Raw genomic sequence first — 15,848 nt, 5'->3', positions numbered from 1 at the left:
ATTGCCAGAAGACTGCAGTGTAGACACCAAGGTTGTTGAAGATGTAATGGTGGAAGACCGCAATGTAGACACCAAGGTTGTTGAAGATGTAATGCCAGAAGACGGCAATATAGACACCAAGGTTGTTGAAGATGTAATGGTAGTAGACTGGAATGTAGACACCAAGGTTGTTGAAGATGTAATGGTAGAAGACTGCAATGTAGACACCAAGGTTGACTGGAATGTAGACACCAAGGTTGTTGAAGATGTAATGGTAGAAGACTGCAATGTAGACACCAAGGTTGACTTGAATGTAGACACCAAGGTTGTTGAAGATGTAATGGTAGAAGACTGCAATGTAGACACCAAGGTTGTTGAAGATGTAATGGTAGAAGACTGCAATGTAGACACCAAGGTTGTTGAAGATGTAATGGTAGAAGACTGCAATGTAGACACCAAGGTTGTTGAAGATGTAATGGTAGAAGACTGCAATGTAGACACCAAGGTTGTTGAAGATGTAATGGTAGAAGACTGCAATGTAGACACCAAGGTTGACTTGAATGTAGACACCAAGGTTGTTGAAGATGTAATGGTAGAAGACTGCAATGTAGACACCAAGGTTGACTGCAATGTAGACACCAAGGTTGTTGAAGATGTAATGGTAGAAGACTGCAATGTAGACACCAAGGTTGTTGAAGATGTAATGGTAGAAGACTGCAATGTAGACACCAAGGTTGTTGAAGATGTAATGGTAGAAGACTGCAATGTAGACACCAAGGTTGTTGAAGATGTAATGGTGGAAGACTGCAATGTAGACACCAAGGTTGTTGAACATTTATTGCCAGAAGACTGCAATGTAGACACCAAGGTTGTTGAATATTTATTGCCAGAAGACTGCAGTGTAGACACCAAGGTTGTTGAAGATGTAATGGTGGAAGACCGCAATGTAGACACCAAGGTTGTTGAAGATGTAATGCCAGAAGACGGCAATATAGACACCAAGGTTGTTGAAGATGTAATGGTAGAAGACTGGAATGTAGACACCAAGGTTATTGAAGATGTAATGGTAGTAGACTGGAATGTAGACACCAAGGTTGTTGAAGATGTAATGGTAGAAGACTGCAATGTAGACACCAAGGTTGACTGGAATGTAGACACCAAGGTTGTTGAAGATGTAATGGTAGAAGACTGCAATGTAGACACCAAGGTTGACTGCAATGTAGACACCAAGGTTGTTGAAGATGTAATGGTAGAAGACTGCAATGTAGACACCAAGGTTGTTGAAGATGTAATGGTAGAAGACTGCAATGTAGACACCAAGGTTGTTGAAGATGTAATGGTAGAAGACTGCAATGTAGACACCAAGGTTGTTGAAGATGTATTGGTGGAAGACTGCAATGTAGACACCAAGGTTGTTGAAGATGTAATGGTGGAAGACTGCAATGTAGACACCAAGGTTGTTGAACATTTATTGCCAGAAGACTGCAATGTAGACACCAAGGTTGTTGAACATTTATTGCCAGAAGACTGCAATGTAGACACCAAGGTTGTTGAATATTTATTGCCAGAAGACTGCAGTGTAGACACAAAGGTTGTTGAAGATGTAATGGTGGAAGACCGCAATGTAGACACCAAGGTTGTTGAAGATGTAATGCCAGAAGACGGCAATATAGACACCAAGGTTGTTGAAGATGTAATGCCAGAAGACGGCAATATAGACACCAAGGTTGTTGAAGATGTAATGGTAGAAGACTGGAATGTAGACACCAAGGTTGTTGAATATTTATTTCCAGAAGACTGCAGTGTAGACACAAAGGTTGTTGAAGATGTATTGGTGGAAGACTGCAATGTAGACACCAAGGTTGTTGAAGATGTAATGGTGGAAGACTGCAATGTAGACACCAAGGTTGGTGAAGATGTAATGGTAGAAGACTGCAGTGTAGACACAAAGGTTGTTGAAGATGTAATGGTGGAAGACTGCAGTGTAGACACAAAGGTTGTTGAAGATGTAATGGTGGAAGACTGCAATGTAGACACCAAGGTTGTTGAATATTTATTTCCAGAAGACTGCAGTGTAGACACAAAGGTTGTTGAAGATGTAATGGTAGAAGACTGGAATGTAGACACAAAGGTTGTTGAAGATGTAATGGTAGTAGACTGGAATGTAGACACCAAGGTTGTTGAAGATGTAATGGTAGAAGACTGCAATGTAGACACCAAGGTTGACTGGAATGTAGACACCAAGGTTGTTGAAGATGTAATGGTGGAAGACTGCAGTGTAGACACCAAGGTTGGTGAAGATGTAATGGTAGAAGACTGCAGTGTAGACACAAAGGTTGTTGAAGATGTAATGGTAGTAGACTGGAATGTAGACACCAAGGTTGTTGAAGATGTAATGGTAGAAGACTGCAATGTAGACACCAAGGTTGACTGGAATGTAGACACCAAGGTTGTTGAAGATGTAATGGTAGAAGACTGCAATGTAGACACCAAGGTTGACTGCAATGTAGGCACCAAGGTTGTTGAAGATGTAATGGTAGAAGACTGCAATGTAGACACCAAGGTTGTTGAAGATGTAATGGTAGAAGACTGCAATGTAGACACCAAGGTTGACTGCAATGTAGACACCAAGGTTGTTGAAGATGTAATGGCAGAAGACTGCAATGTAGACACCAAGGTTGTTGAAGATGTAATGGTAGAAGACTGCAATGTAGACACCAAGGTTGACTGGTATGTAGACACCAAGATTGTTGAAGATGTAATGGCAGAAGACTGCAATGTAGACACCAAGGTTGTTGAAGATGTAATGGAAGAAGACTGCAATGTAGACACCAAGGTGGTTGAAAATGTAATGCTAGAAGACTGCAATGTAGACACCAAGGTTGTTGAAGATGTAATGGTGGAAGACTGCAATGTAGACACCAAGGTTGTTGAAGATGTAATGGTAGAAGACTGCAGTGTAGACACAAAGGTTGTTGAAGATGTAATGGTGGAAGACTGCAGTGTAGACACAAAGGTTGTTGAAGATGTAATGGTGGAAGACTGCAATGTAGACACCAAGGTTGTTGAATATTTATTTCCAGAAGACTGCAGTGTAGACACAAAGGTTGTTGAAGATGTAATGGTAGAAGACTGGAATGTAGACACAAAGGTTATTGAAGATGTAATGGTAGTAGACTGGAATGTAGACACCAAGGTTGTTGAAGATGTAATGGTAGAAGACTGCAATGTAGACACCAAGGTTGACTGGAATGTAGACACCAAGGTTGTTGAAGATGTAATGGTAGAAGACTGCAATGTAGACACCAAGGTTGACTGCAATGTAGGCACCAAGGTTGTTGAAGATGTAATGGTAGAAGACTGCAATGTAGACACCAAGGTTGTTGAAGATGTAATGGTAGAAGACTGCAATGTAGACACCAAGGTTGACTGCAATGTAGACACCAAGGTTGTTGAAGATGTAATGGCAGAAGACTGCAATGTAGACACCAAGGTTGTTGAAGATGTAATGGTAGAAGACTGCAATGTAGACACCAAGGTTGACTGGTATGTAGACACCAAGATTGTTGAAGATGTAATGGCAGAAGACTGCAATGTAGACACCAAGGTTGTTGAAGATGTAATGGAAGAAGACTGCAATGTAGACACCAAGGTGGTTGAAAATGTAATGCTAGAAGACTGCAATGTAGACACCAAGGTTGTTGAAGATGTAATTGCAAAACATCGCAATATAGAAACCATGGATATTGAAGATGTAATTGTGGAAGAAAACTATGCAGAAATCAAGCTTGTTGAAAATGTAATATCAAAAAATAACTATTTACAAACTGAGGCTGTTGAGAATGTGATACTAGAAGGAAGCTATTTGGAAACCAAGGTTGTTGAAGATGGAATTGCAGAAAATAACTGTATAGATACCAATGCTGTTGAGGTTGTAGTGGCAGAAGATTACTGTGTAGTAACCAGGGTTGTTGAAGATGTAATGACAGAAGTTAACTATTCAGGAGCCAAAGTAGTTAAAGATGTAATGTTAGAGGGAGAGAGTATTGAAGCCAAGGTTTTTGAAGATGTAACTCCAGAAGATTATATAGAAACAAAGGTTATTGAAGATAAAATGGCAGATGATGACTTTTTAGAAACTTACGTCATTGATGATGCAACAACACAAGCGAGTTGTAATGAAATGATGCTCCATAAAAACAAATTATTAAATGACTGTGAAAGATCATCGGTTAATTTTGAGGATATGGAATTATCTGAATGTGTCACATCAGTTGGTTTTCGGAATAGAATACTTCTTGAAAATTTCAGGGGAGCAAGCTGTGCATCAATGTTGCCTGTTGAGAAAGCAGCAGAGGATCCTGTAGAACTGGAAATAGAGTACTGTAAAGATATAAAATGTCCTGGAAGACCAATAGGAATTGTATTTGAAAATATGGAATCGCCAAGAGAGGATCGCATAGAAATCAACATAACAGAAGCAAATGTTTCTGAAGAGAGAAATTCCATTAAAAGCATGGGAGAAGGGGACATTTTGCCAAAATTATTCAGAGATCTAGAACTCCTCGAATGTTCTACAGAAAATTCTGGTGTGTTAAACACTGTTATTGCTGGAAAGACAGAGCTTGTTAGTAGCCAAATAGTGAAGGAAAGTAACCCTTTTAAAATCCCAGGATGTACATTAACAGAGAACTCTGAAATGAACGGTGATGTACCTAAGGAAGAAGAACATAGTTCACAGGACAGAGGGCTTTTCAACATACCAGCAATCTTGGCAAAATTGAACTCTGTGAAAATTCAGGAGCACCACAAGTTTTCTGAGGTTGAGACATCAGTCTGCTCTGTAGATGATGATACAGAGGGTGTGGGATCTGACAGTCCTACAGATTCCTCTGTTGAAGATTATTCTTTTACATCTTCGATCTTCGAAATGGAAACGGATGATCAAGAATTCTCAGCAAATTCTCTAGTTGACGAGTTAGGTTCTGCTGAAATTAATTCCTCCACGCACATTATTGCTGAGTCTGGTAATGAAGGGTGGCATTTGAAACTTAATATTGGTGATAATTCAACCACTAACGAACTTAGTATGACAATTAATCCTTTAGAGGAATATTCTGAAACTTCAATGGAAACTTGCTCTTCCTCAATTACAACATTAAGTAGAGCTAGTATGTCACCATATCTCAAGATTTGTTTCAGTTCTTCAGGTTCTGGTTCATCATCCTCGCCAGAAGAGACTTGTGGAGATATGGGAGATACAGACTGGAATGATCCTCTAAGGAAAGTTGAGAGAAGCTATCTAAACCATCGAGAGGTGAATTATGACCCAGAAGCAAATATTTTTGGAGAATATCATTGGGATGTTGGTGATATTTTTAATTTTTTAGTACCCAGTCCGGAACATGAGGAAATAACCAAAGAGCCAGAAGTAGAAAAGAAAATGGATTGTGAAGGAAAAACAGATGGTGTATATGCTGACATGAGGCCTCCTGATCCTCCCGTGCCCTCAGATGTCCAAAAAAATTTCAATGATCATGCTTGTTCTTGTGAAGGGTTTTCAAAATTCCAAGCTTGCTGTTGTGAGGCTTCTAATCAGAATTTTCAGTTGGAAAGTACAAGACTTCATAGTGAAAAAGCTCATGAGAAAGGTACCATTGACCATCCCAAACCTAGGGAATTTTGTGACCCAGATCACTCAAAAGTACTTGGCCACTACAGTAATCAGGATCCAAATTCAGATGCTAAACATAGCACTCAAGACTCCAGACGAAATCCGCAGGAAGATGCTCGCAAGCTTCAGCCTGAGGAGGAACATAAGGAACACATCAATATTTCTGACCAAGTGTTTCGGTGGAATCATAGTAGTAATATGTCAAGCCCAGAATTCAAGTCCACTTGCGATCATTTCTTTTGTTCAGAACCTCAGCAGAAACAAAGTGCAAATGACGTTTTGTGTGAATTTCTCCTAGTCTGTGATGAGGGATTCTGTTGTTTTGAACCCAACAGTAAACTGTGCAGGGTACAGTCAAAGCAAATTGTCAAGAATTCTTCCTATTCAGGGAACAATCAAAAATATGTCATTATTGCATTTAATTTACTACCGAAAGTACTCAGTACTTCCACATTTCTTCCAAAATCTGATACAGATATTGTGATCATGTGTATAAATTTTATATCGCACATATTTAAGGCCAGAAATATGGTTTACTCATTGTCGGACTACAGTAATGAAGAACAGAAGTCGTGCAATAAAACTGAAGACTGTTCAAAATTCAAATTTGATGTTGTGAAAGCATGTGAGTTTCTAAGGAACATTTATCACAGTTACAGAATTATTGACTTATTCATATCCATGCAGATCTTGGACAAAATTTGTTCCATAGGCCATTCGAAGATATATGAACAAGAGGAAAATTGGGTGAAATTATTAGCGTACCACAAGGAATTTTCCTCCTGTCCTCATTTTAAAGATAGGCAAATTGTTAGTGATATAGACCATGGCAATACTAGCAAACAGAGTCCTCTCTACAAACCGAAGAAAACTGTAAGTTCTATTCAAGATTACAGAGGGCTTCATACATTGGAATGCAGTCTCACTTGTCATGACTCTGAAACTAAACATTGCCTCAAGAATAATGGTGCTTTTTCAAAGCTGACTAGAGGTGTGAAAGGTGGAGCTGCAATTAGAATAGCACCTTACCTATACTTTGGAACACATGCAGACAATTCAGAGTGCAAGTGGAGTAATATAGAACTTACAGATGGATCAAGAGTAATTTTTAACTTCAATTTAAAGCAACACATGCAAGGAAATAATAGCAACACTTTAATAACTCAAAGTCTTGAAGTAGTGAAGAATGGATTAGAATCCTTACTGATATATGGTTCAATAAGAAGTGACATTGAATCTACTCAGGATGACAGCATGAAATTTAATGAAGACCTGCAGACACACATTGATGATACAAATTCAGATTTAGAGCATGACCTTGATGGGTGTAGCAGTGGTATAGGATCGGAACAAGACAATGATTCAGATAGTGGAACTGCTTCTGAACCTGACCATGAGATTAGTTCTGCAGAAACTGAATCAGAGCAGAATTTTGTGGGTGATAATCAAGCTCTTGAAGATGATTATCCAGAACTCAGCCTAGGTGATTGGGAGCAGAACCTGTGTGTATTTGGTGATGCAGGATTAGAACAAGACCTTGGTGTTGGCATTAGTGATTCAGGATCTGAAGAAGATTGTATATATGTGATTGAAGAAAGAGCTAAGCCAATATTTGGAGGTACTTGTAATTCAAGATTTGAGCAAAATCTTGGAAAGAGAGAGATTAGATTGCATTCCAAACAGAATTCTAGTGGAAATGGCAGCATTTTCTGTAAACAAGACTATGGTGTAAGTGGCTGGAGATCTCAGCAAGTAAATGTAGCTAAAACTGAATCAGATTTTGTTGTAGTAGATACAGAGCTAAATGATGATGAATGGACGGATATTACTGACTCTGTATCTGAGCAGGAACATGACTACAATCTTGTGAATACTGAAGGGAACTATGAACCAGACAGGTTAGAGGAAAACTCTTCAACAGATATTTTTAATATTAATTCTGAACTCAACCATAAGGCTGAACAAAATGCCAAATTGAATGATGGCTGTTTACTACCTGAACAGTATTTTGTAGAAGAGAGTTGGGTAGATATTAGTGATCTCAAGCCAGAGAAAGTGGGCAGTGGTGGTGCAACTACTCACTTTAAACCCAAACTAGATTATCAGGTATTTGTTAGGTATTCAGAATCCAATCAGAACCATCATATTGATGCAAACAGCGATAGTTGGGAAGATGTTAGTAATTTAGAAAGTGAAGAAGATGATATAGCAGATTCTAGTAAAGTATACAAAGAAGTTACTCGGTCAAGATCTGAGCAAGATGAAATGGAGAGGTCTCTACAAAATCTGATGGTAGACGACAGTTGGGAAAGGATCTGTAATGTAGGCGAAGATGATTTGGTTGCTGATAGTACACAGCATCTGACAGGAGTTGGCTGCTCAAAGTGTAAACTAGAGCATGGAGTGAGTTGTTACTCAAAGTCAAAGAGAAACCTCAAACTAGATAATGAAATTCGGGAAGACGGAGGGAATTTGGAGTCTAACCAAGAAGTTGTATTGTTTATTAAAAACACAGCTCATGAGAAACCATATGCAATAGATGCTGTACATTCTGGACCTGATAAAGGCCCTGAATATAGTCTTGGAATTAAAGAAAGTGACAAGACTTGGGAAAACATTACCAGCTTCGACTTCAAGGTAGATGATGATCCTATAGATTCTCAACAAAAATCTCAGGAAGAAAGTCTGAAACCTACAGTCATTGGAAATGTTATAGAATACATGGAAGACTGTTGTGGGGATATTATTGATGCTGAATCCGATCAGGATCTTGTGGATGTTGAACTGTTATCTGAAGAAGAGTTTGAAGCAGATATTAGTGACTCAGGATCTGAATATTGCCTTACTAATGCAACACCTCAGTGTTTAGAAACCAAAGAAATACTCAAGCAAACTAGTTCTAGCTTAGGAAGGAGGAATAATCTTGAAACCATTTATGGCGGGTCTCAAATGTGTAATAGCCTTCTTAATGTGTGTGAAGGATCCAGTGTTGGAAATCCTTTGCTAGTTAAGGAGAATATTATTGAATCAAGATATCCAGAAAATAATGATCATTTTTATAGCTTAGGTTCTATGCCAACCCCTGGAGGCAAAGGTACAAATACAGATTCAGAAAGAGGCTCTGAAAATTCCACCTATTCTGTAGAATGTGAATGCTGTGCGAGACATCACATTGATGATAAATGTAGCATCACAGGAAAAAGTGTGAAAACAAAGGTAGTCTTAAGATCAGAATTTAGAATTGCTCGCCTGAGCCTTTCTTGTTCCAAATGTTTGCATAAAACTTGTCCCAATGAGATGGAGTCAGCTACTGATCTCTGTTCTGGTGAAACAAAATGTACGAAAGCATGTAAAGAAGGAAACATTTATACATTCAGTGTCTGTTCAGCACATCGACAAGAGAGCTGGAATTCAGGATTGAAGAAAGAATACAAAGGTATCACCATTATACCAGAAGCTAGGCAATTCTTTGAAGGTTTTGAAAGTACTACAGAATCTGAAATAGATCATGAAAATGTTATCGTTGGCTGTAGAGGGAACCAAGGACATAAACATAAACTTGGTAAAATATTAGACAGTAGGTATAAGTATGGAAACTGCAACTTGGTTTGTGAATTAGACTTACGAGATGAGGGTAATTTGGAATCCAAGCCAGGTAATACTAAACCTTGTAGTCTGAATGAGTCTATTGATGACGTGCAGCTTTTGGAAGAAAGAGGTAAATATGTCTGTTCTGACACTGGAGAGGTTAGTCGGATGAAATTCAATACTAGTAACTCAGGATATAAATGGGGCAACAGTGAATTTTGTGATTCAACCCTTAAAATACAACATCGAGACCTTAATATGAAAACGGTGGGTTGTAAAGAAGTTAATGTCTGTGAAGCTAAGCAAAAGATGAAATTCATCAATAGCGCTAGAACCAGTACAAACGCTAGGGATAATTTCCAGGACCTTTCCGGTAGAATTGTGATTTCCAAATTAAAAGATACTGAAAGGAATCAAGAGGATGAGATTTTTCATGAGCCTAAGGAAAATCTTCATGAATGCTGCTTCCAAAGGAAACCTTTTCCAAACAAAGAATGCTGTAGTGCTGAAAATAAATCTGAACTTTCCGATAATTGTACTACATTCTACTTTGACCATATTCAAGATTTTCATTGTTTTGATGCAGTTGATACATTTTATATTGGCAGTGATCATGCATTGGCTTTGCTGACCACTGAAACAATGTCACCCCTAAAAGATAGCTTTTCTCACAGTGGTTTACCGAGAATTGTGGATTTAGATGAATCCTTTGTGTCTGACTTCAGTAACTTTATAGACTCGTTAGAATACTCTCCCCTTGTTCATCCACACTCTTCCAATATTAAAGACTTTCCTGCTTCTTGCAAAGGTATTAATGAGAAATCTAAGTGATGTAGTTCCTGATTCTCTTGAGAAAATATAGAAATATATTCCCCCCACCTGGTGAGTGGAAATGGCGTTAGGTTAAAATAATTTCTTGGTTATATTTCTGATAATTTTTCAGGACGACTTTTCATCCATACCACATCGTAGGTTAGTTTCTTGAACATGCCATGTAACTATATTCTATAATTGTGAGGCTTATTTTTATTCTTGTGTGTGTTTGCAAGGAATAAATGCTACAGCAAGACATTTTCCTTCTTCCTTCCATGTGGTGTAACTTACGTACAATTTACTAATGGTGCTTTGTGGTGTGATAAAAGAACTTTCTTCAGCATGTAACTGTCGGCTTTCCAGCTTTGAACATTTTGCTTTCATTTTATTTTCATTTTTTCTTGTGCTGTTCCAGCCTCCATTTTTTGTTTTGCTAGTTGATAATAACTCTCTGGGAATGTTCCATAAAGTACAAAATATACAATATGCAATTGTGTATCTGTCATAACACATCCCTATAAATAGTTTTTATATCTTGGTTTACCTTTGTAATCCTTTTAATGTAAAATATATGATATTCTCTTGCAAACATGTACTGTTTTCCTTTGCAATTAAAAGTGGCAGTTGTTTCCTTATGCATGCTTTATTGTGTTCATTTATTTTTAAGCCTCCCCTTAACCCAAAGCTTTAGCAATACCCTATAATCTCTGCACTTGTGTCCTGCATAATTCATTGTTTCTATGATAATAAACAATATAAATTGAAAAGGTTTTGTTTTATTAATGTTAATTGATTTGCAAGATTTTAAAATACTTAACTATAATTCATCTGCATAGATTTTGATACCAAAGAAAATATGGTAATATATGATTATCAGGGTCTATCTTGTTGTTTACGACTGAGAAATGGGAGGAAGGAGGTTAAAGATGGCTTTTTACAGGTGAAAATACGGTGAACGGTGATGATCTTGATGCACCTCATAGCACATTTTCGCAGAGCAGCAAGGAGGTGAGTGGGAAGTTTTGTATTATACCTTTATAATTAAGTTGTTGAAAATGTGATTTATCCACACGAGATCCTGTTCTTCATTTAATTTTAGCCAGTGTTTATTTTTTCTGCACTCTTTCTAAACTATAATAGTACGTTTTTATTATTATACTAGTTCATTCACTTTGATGTCTGTTAATATTCCCATGTGCAGCTTTTCACTTTATTTTTGAAGTGCCTCCTGTGGTGTTGCAATAGTGCAATAGACTGTATTCATTGGGAAGTAAAATGTGTTTCTCTTGCTATTACTGCTGTCTGTGGAAAATGACATCAAAACTTTGCTCTGTCTTGCTGAATATATTCTGTGGTTATGCATATTTTCAGTATATAAACTATAGTGTAAACATTTATTTTAACATAAATGTGGGGTGTTTTTTTTTTCCTTTTTTTTTTTTCTAATGATCTGGAGATACTGCATGCATCTTTGATATGCACTGTTCCTATTAAGTTCAGGGTGAGGTATAGCAAACGTACCAATGTATGGCAACCAAGGGCTAGAATAGTGGAACTTTCGGGAGAGATGAGAGAAACTTTCCACTTGACGCAGAGCTAGTTGGGGCCTTGTATCTGAATAGATAAGGCATGGTCAGTGAAAATGTGATACAAAACACAACAGTTAATATATCTAGTTGAGACATATTTAAAAGAAAAAGTCATATGAAATATATGCTATCTGGAGGTTGCATCAGGAAGTACTATGGCGCAGTTGTTTGTGAAGTGGCAAAAAGTTGGGGTATGATTGCACAAATAGTGAAAGTTGCATGATCGTCTCCATACGTCACAGTGAATTTAAAGCAGTATGAATGACATTTTACAAACATTTCCTGAAATGCTAATGGAAGAAGAAAAGCAATATGCATACTTCCAGCAGAATAATGCAACAGCTCAAAAGATATAGTTCATGGTATTTTTGATGAACAGGTAATTAGCTGCTGGCTTTGTCCTATCTAAATTCCCCCAAAATTAAATGGCATGTGATCATTATCTTTGGGGTTACCTTCATACAGAAACTACACAGCAGCAACCCTTACACTCTTCAGGCTCTTGAACAAAATAATCACAAGTGTGGTAAGCAGTATAAGTCAAGATGGACTCCAGCAAGTTTTTGAGAACTTTATGGGCCACTGTAACTTGTGCTTGGATATGAATGGTGAATGTTTTCAACAGCTCATATAAAGAATGGATAAGACAAAAACTTAATTTCCATAAATTGTCAGTTAAATACAATATATTTCTCCAGCACATCATGTTACGGCTCTTCCCAGTGTACACATTAGCCTCTCCCTGTACTACACCATATTTTACATAACTGTCCCCTGTGGGTCAATTTTCTATTTGAATTGAGTTACTGTTTCTTTATTCAGGGATGAATGGAGGCACACTCTTTGCCATCCACATACTTCTACATTTTGTTCTTTGCCTTAGTTTTCTCGCATGTGGGAGGTCCATTCTTTGCATGAATGAAGACCATTTCATGCAATTACACTGCCTGTCAAAAAAATTGAAACACTCGGAAGAAATGGTCGAATGTCAATGTAACATTGTACACACACACACACACACCATTGGTGGGTATGTACATGATAAGAGTTGCAATTCTCTGTGACAAGTAGAACAGCCACCAGAGTGCATTAGTGTTGTTAACATTTTATGTTGTTACCAGGTCTGTTAAGGTGTATAATGGGCATGAACAGCGTCAGATGCAGAGTGATCACTGGGAAGGACATGGAGATGCCACGTACTTGTGCGAGACAGCGTTGTCAGAACCTGACAGGTTTGAAAGGGGCCTCATTGTGAGTCTGTTTGGCCGGCTGGTCGAATCGTTCAATATCCAGATTTTTGGGGCATTCGGATATGACAGTGGCCCGATGTTGGACTGCATGGGAATGTAGGGCAGGCATACTAGTCGTAAGGTTCCAGATGACCATGTCTTACCACCACAAGGGAAGATCGCCATATTGTGCATCAAGCACATTGTAATCTTTTCACATCTGCGCTTGCCATCCGAGAACAAGTAAGACTCCCTGCAAAATTCTGTGGCATACCACACCATTGGTCGGAGGCTAGCAGCAGCCAGACTCAGGATTTACCGTCCCACACGTAGAATACTGTTAACACCACAACACAAACAGCTGGATTTGGAGTGCTGCCATGACTGGGAGGCACAGATTGCTGATGAATGTTGTTGCATTCTGTTCAGCGATGTATCACGGTTCTGCACTACCCCAGATGACCATCATCTGCGAGTATGGCCGCAACCTGAGAAGAGGTCCCCTTCTTCCAATGTTTTGGAGAGACACAGCAGTGTTACTCTTGGTGTTATGGTGTGGGGAGCCATTTGGTATGACTTCAGGTCACGGCTAGTGGTGATTAAGGGAACTCAGACGGAACAAAGGTACATCAGACATCCTGCGTTCTCATGTGTTTACCTCTCGTGACAGTGTGGTTGTGCCATTTTTCTACAGGACAATGCTCGTCCATACACAACACATGTCCCTATGAACTGTCTGCATGATGTTGAGGTACTCCCATGGCCAGCAAGATTCCCAGATCTGTCCCCGATAGAACAAGTGTGGGACCAGCTTGAACATCAACTCTGTCCCAGTGCTGGTATCCAGGATATAAACAACCAGTTATAACAGTTGCCTTAGGAGAGGATACAACAGCTTTGACATGCTTCTTAACCGTATAAGTGCACACATCCAGGCCAGAGCCGGTGGACCGTCATACCGATAAGTGGGCTCATACTGCCAAGTTCTATGTAAATGTCACTCAATTTTGTAATTTGAAATAACATCGCATAACCTACCAACACGTGAAATTTAATTTCGTTTCCTCCTCCCATTCTGGGTGCTTCAATTTTTATGTCAGGCAGTATATATGGAAAGTTCCATTCGAGCTGAACATTCTTCATGTCGATAACTAATGTTTCTATCACCGTTGTCTTGGCCTTTTGCAGGGATGTGTTTACTTGATAGTGAAGTTGCAGGTGTTCTAAGCCACAGTATCACCTCAGTATCATGTTGTGCTAAATATGAACTACTCTCTGGTCTCGAACCAGAGCCCAGGTCACTATAAAAGATCTGACATGGTGTCATTTATACAGCGCACATGCCATGCCCATTTAAGGTGATGACCAATGCTTCTACACTCTTAACGCATCCTTTCTCGAGAACTTCAACATTGGGACCATAGTTCTCCCACTTGATGTTCATGATGGAGCGTAGTTTTTGCTGGTGATAACGCTTCAGCTTTTTGATGTCATGGCCATTTAAGATCCATGTTTCATAGCTATATAGAAGTGTTGAGATCACTACAGCCTGGTACACCATTAGTTTAGTTTAAAGCACAAGCTTACATATAAAATATTGTTGGTATTATGTATAACGTAGTATTCGAATTTGCTGTCAGAGTATAACATAGCCAGCCTTCATTGTCTTATACATACTGTTGCTCCGTAGATAATAAATTACAATTCATTGCCTCACGTATAGTCAGCAATAAGCATTTTTATATCGAGTAGTGACCATAGTTTATAGAGTGAATGAATGAATGAATGAATAATGAATGAATGAATACTGATCTGCATTAGGGCAGTCGCCCAGGTGGCGGATTCCGTATCTGTTGCTTTCCTAGCCTTTTCCTAAATGATTTCAAAGAAATTGGAAATTTATTGAACGTCTCCCTTGTTAAGTTATTCCAATCCCTAACTCCCCTTCTTATTTTCTGATAGAGCATACATAGCGTATAAAACCCAATTTGCAAAACTTCATTTTTTGTCTCATAATTTTGTGAATTGGTTGATAATTAACTGTTCATTATAAGAGTTAATGATTCCTGGAATGTCCCTCCTGCCTAGCTCACCTGTCTCCCACGACTGTTCCCCTTACTCTTTTCTACATTGTACATTGTTTGATTGAGATGTTTCTTCATTCCTCTCCTTCATTAGATGCCTACTTCTTCACTCTTTTTCCACCTGCACTTAGCTCTCCATTTTGCACAATCAGGTATGTTGTTTCAATGATAATTGCAGTCTTAGTGTCTTCTCGCAGTGTGCCTAGCCAACTTTTCTGCAAAATTGCCATCTAGGAGTCTTAGCTCCAGTGCCATCTTCGCAGGCGAGTTGTCGTCATTCTGCAAAATGTGCCTATACCATTGCAGTTGAGTCTAGAGCATTTTATTAGTGATTGATGCTACTCAAACTCAAAAAGTCCTGTCAATATCCTGATTAGGATTCAAAAGAAAAAAATGGTTTTACCTATTCAGTACACATTTTTTTGTAGTAACTATAGCTTAAAATACCATGGTAATAGCTTCAACTTTCCATAGAAGTCATCTTCAGCCATAAATCTTAAAAATTGACATGACAATGTTACAATGAAGAATTATAAAATGATGATATTTTATATTACATATTCCTGACTCATGTTATGATTATATACATATATACTGTACATTATCATTATAGACTGTTACACCTTTCAGCGTTGAGTCTGCAAGCCTCTGTGAATTTACTAACGTCTCCACAATCCTCTATTTGTAACTAGTGCTGTAGCGTCATTTAGTTCTATACCTGTTATCTCAAACCGTTAGAAACTGAGTCTAACCATCGTCTTGGTCTCCCTCTACTTCTCTTACCCTCCATATCAGAGTCCATTATTCTCCTAGGTAACCTATCCTCCTCCATTCGCCTCACATGACCCCACCAACGAAGCCAGTATATGCTTACAGCTTCATCCATCAAGTT

General features: G+C 38.5%; 1 protein-coding gene across 10 annotated transcripts in view; it reads left to right on the top strand.

Annotated features, from left to right (window-relative positions):
- hts (adducin 1-like protein hts) overlaps positions 1-15,848 on the top strand; it is a 506,583-nt gene that overhangs the window by 455,345 nt on the left and 35,390 nt on the right. For all 10 annotated transcript variants that reach the window (XM_067147801.2, XM_067147796.2, XM_067147800.2 and 7 more), the window contains one exon: positions 10,995-11,062. In XM_067147801.2, coding sequence (XP_067003902.1) covers positions 10,995-11,062 — 68 coding nt within the window. The remainder of the gene's footprint in view (positions 1-10,994; positions 11,063-15,848) is intronic.

The sequence above is a fragment of the Anabrus simplex genome, chromosome 5 (assembly GCF_040414725.1).
Source record: "Anabrus simplex isolate iqAnaSimp1 chromosome 5, ASM4041472v1, whole genome shotgun sequence".
NCBI lineage: Eukaryota > Metazoa > Arthropoda > Insecta > Orthoptera > Tettigoniidae > Anabrus > Anabrus simplex.
This window is presented reverse-complemented; position numbering and strand designations above follow the sequence as displayed.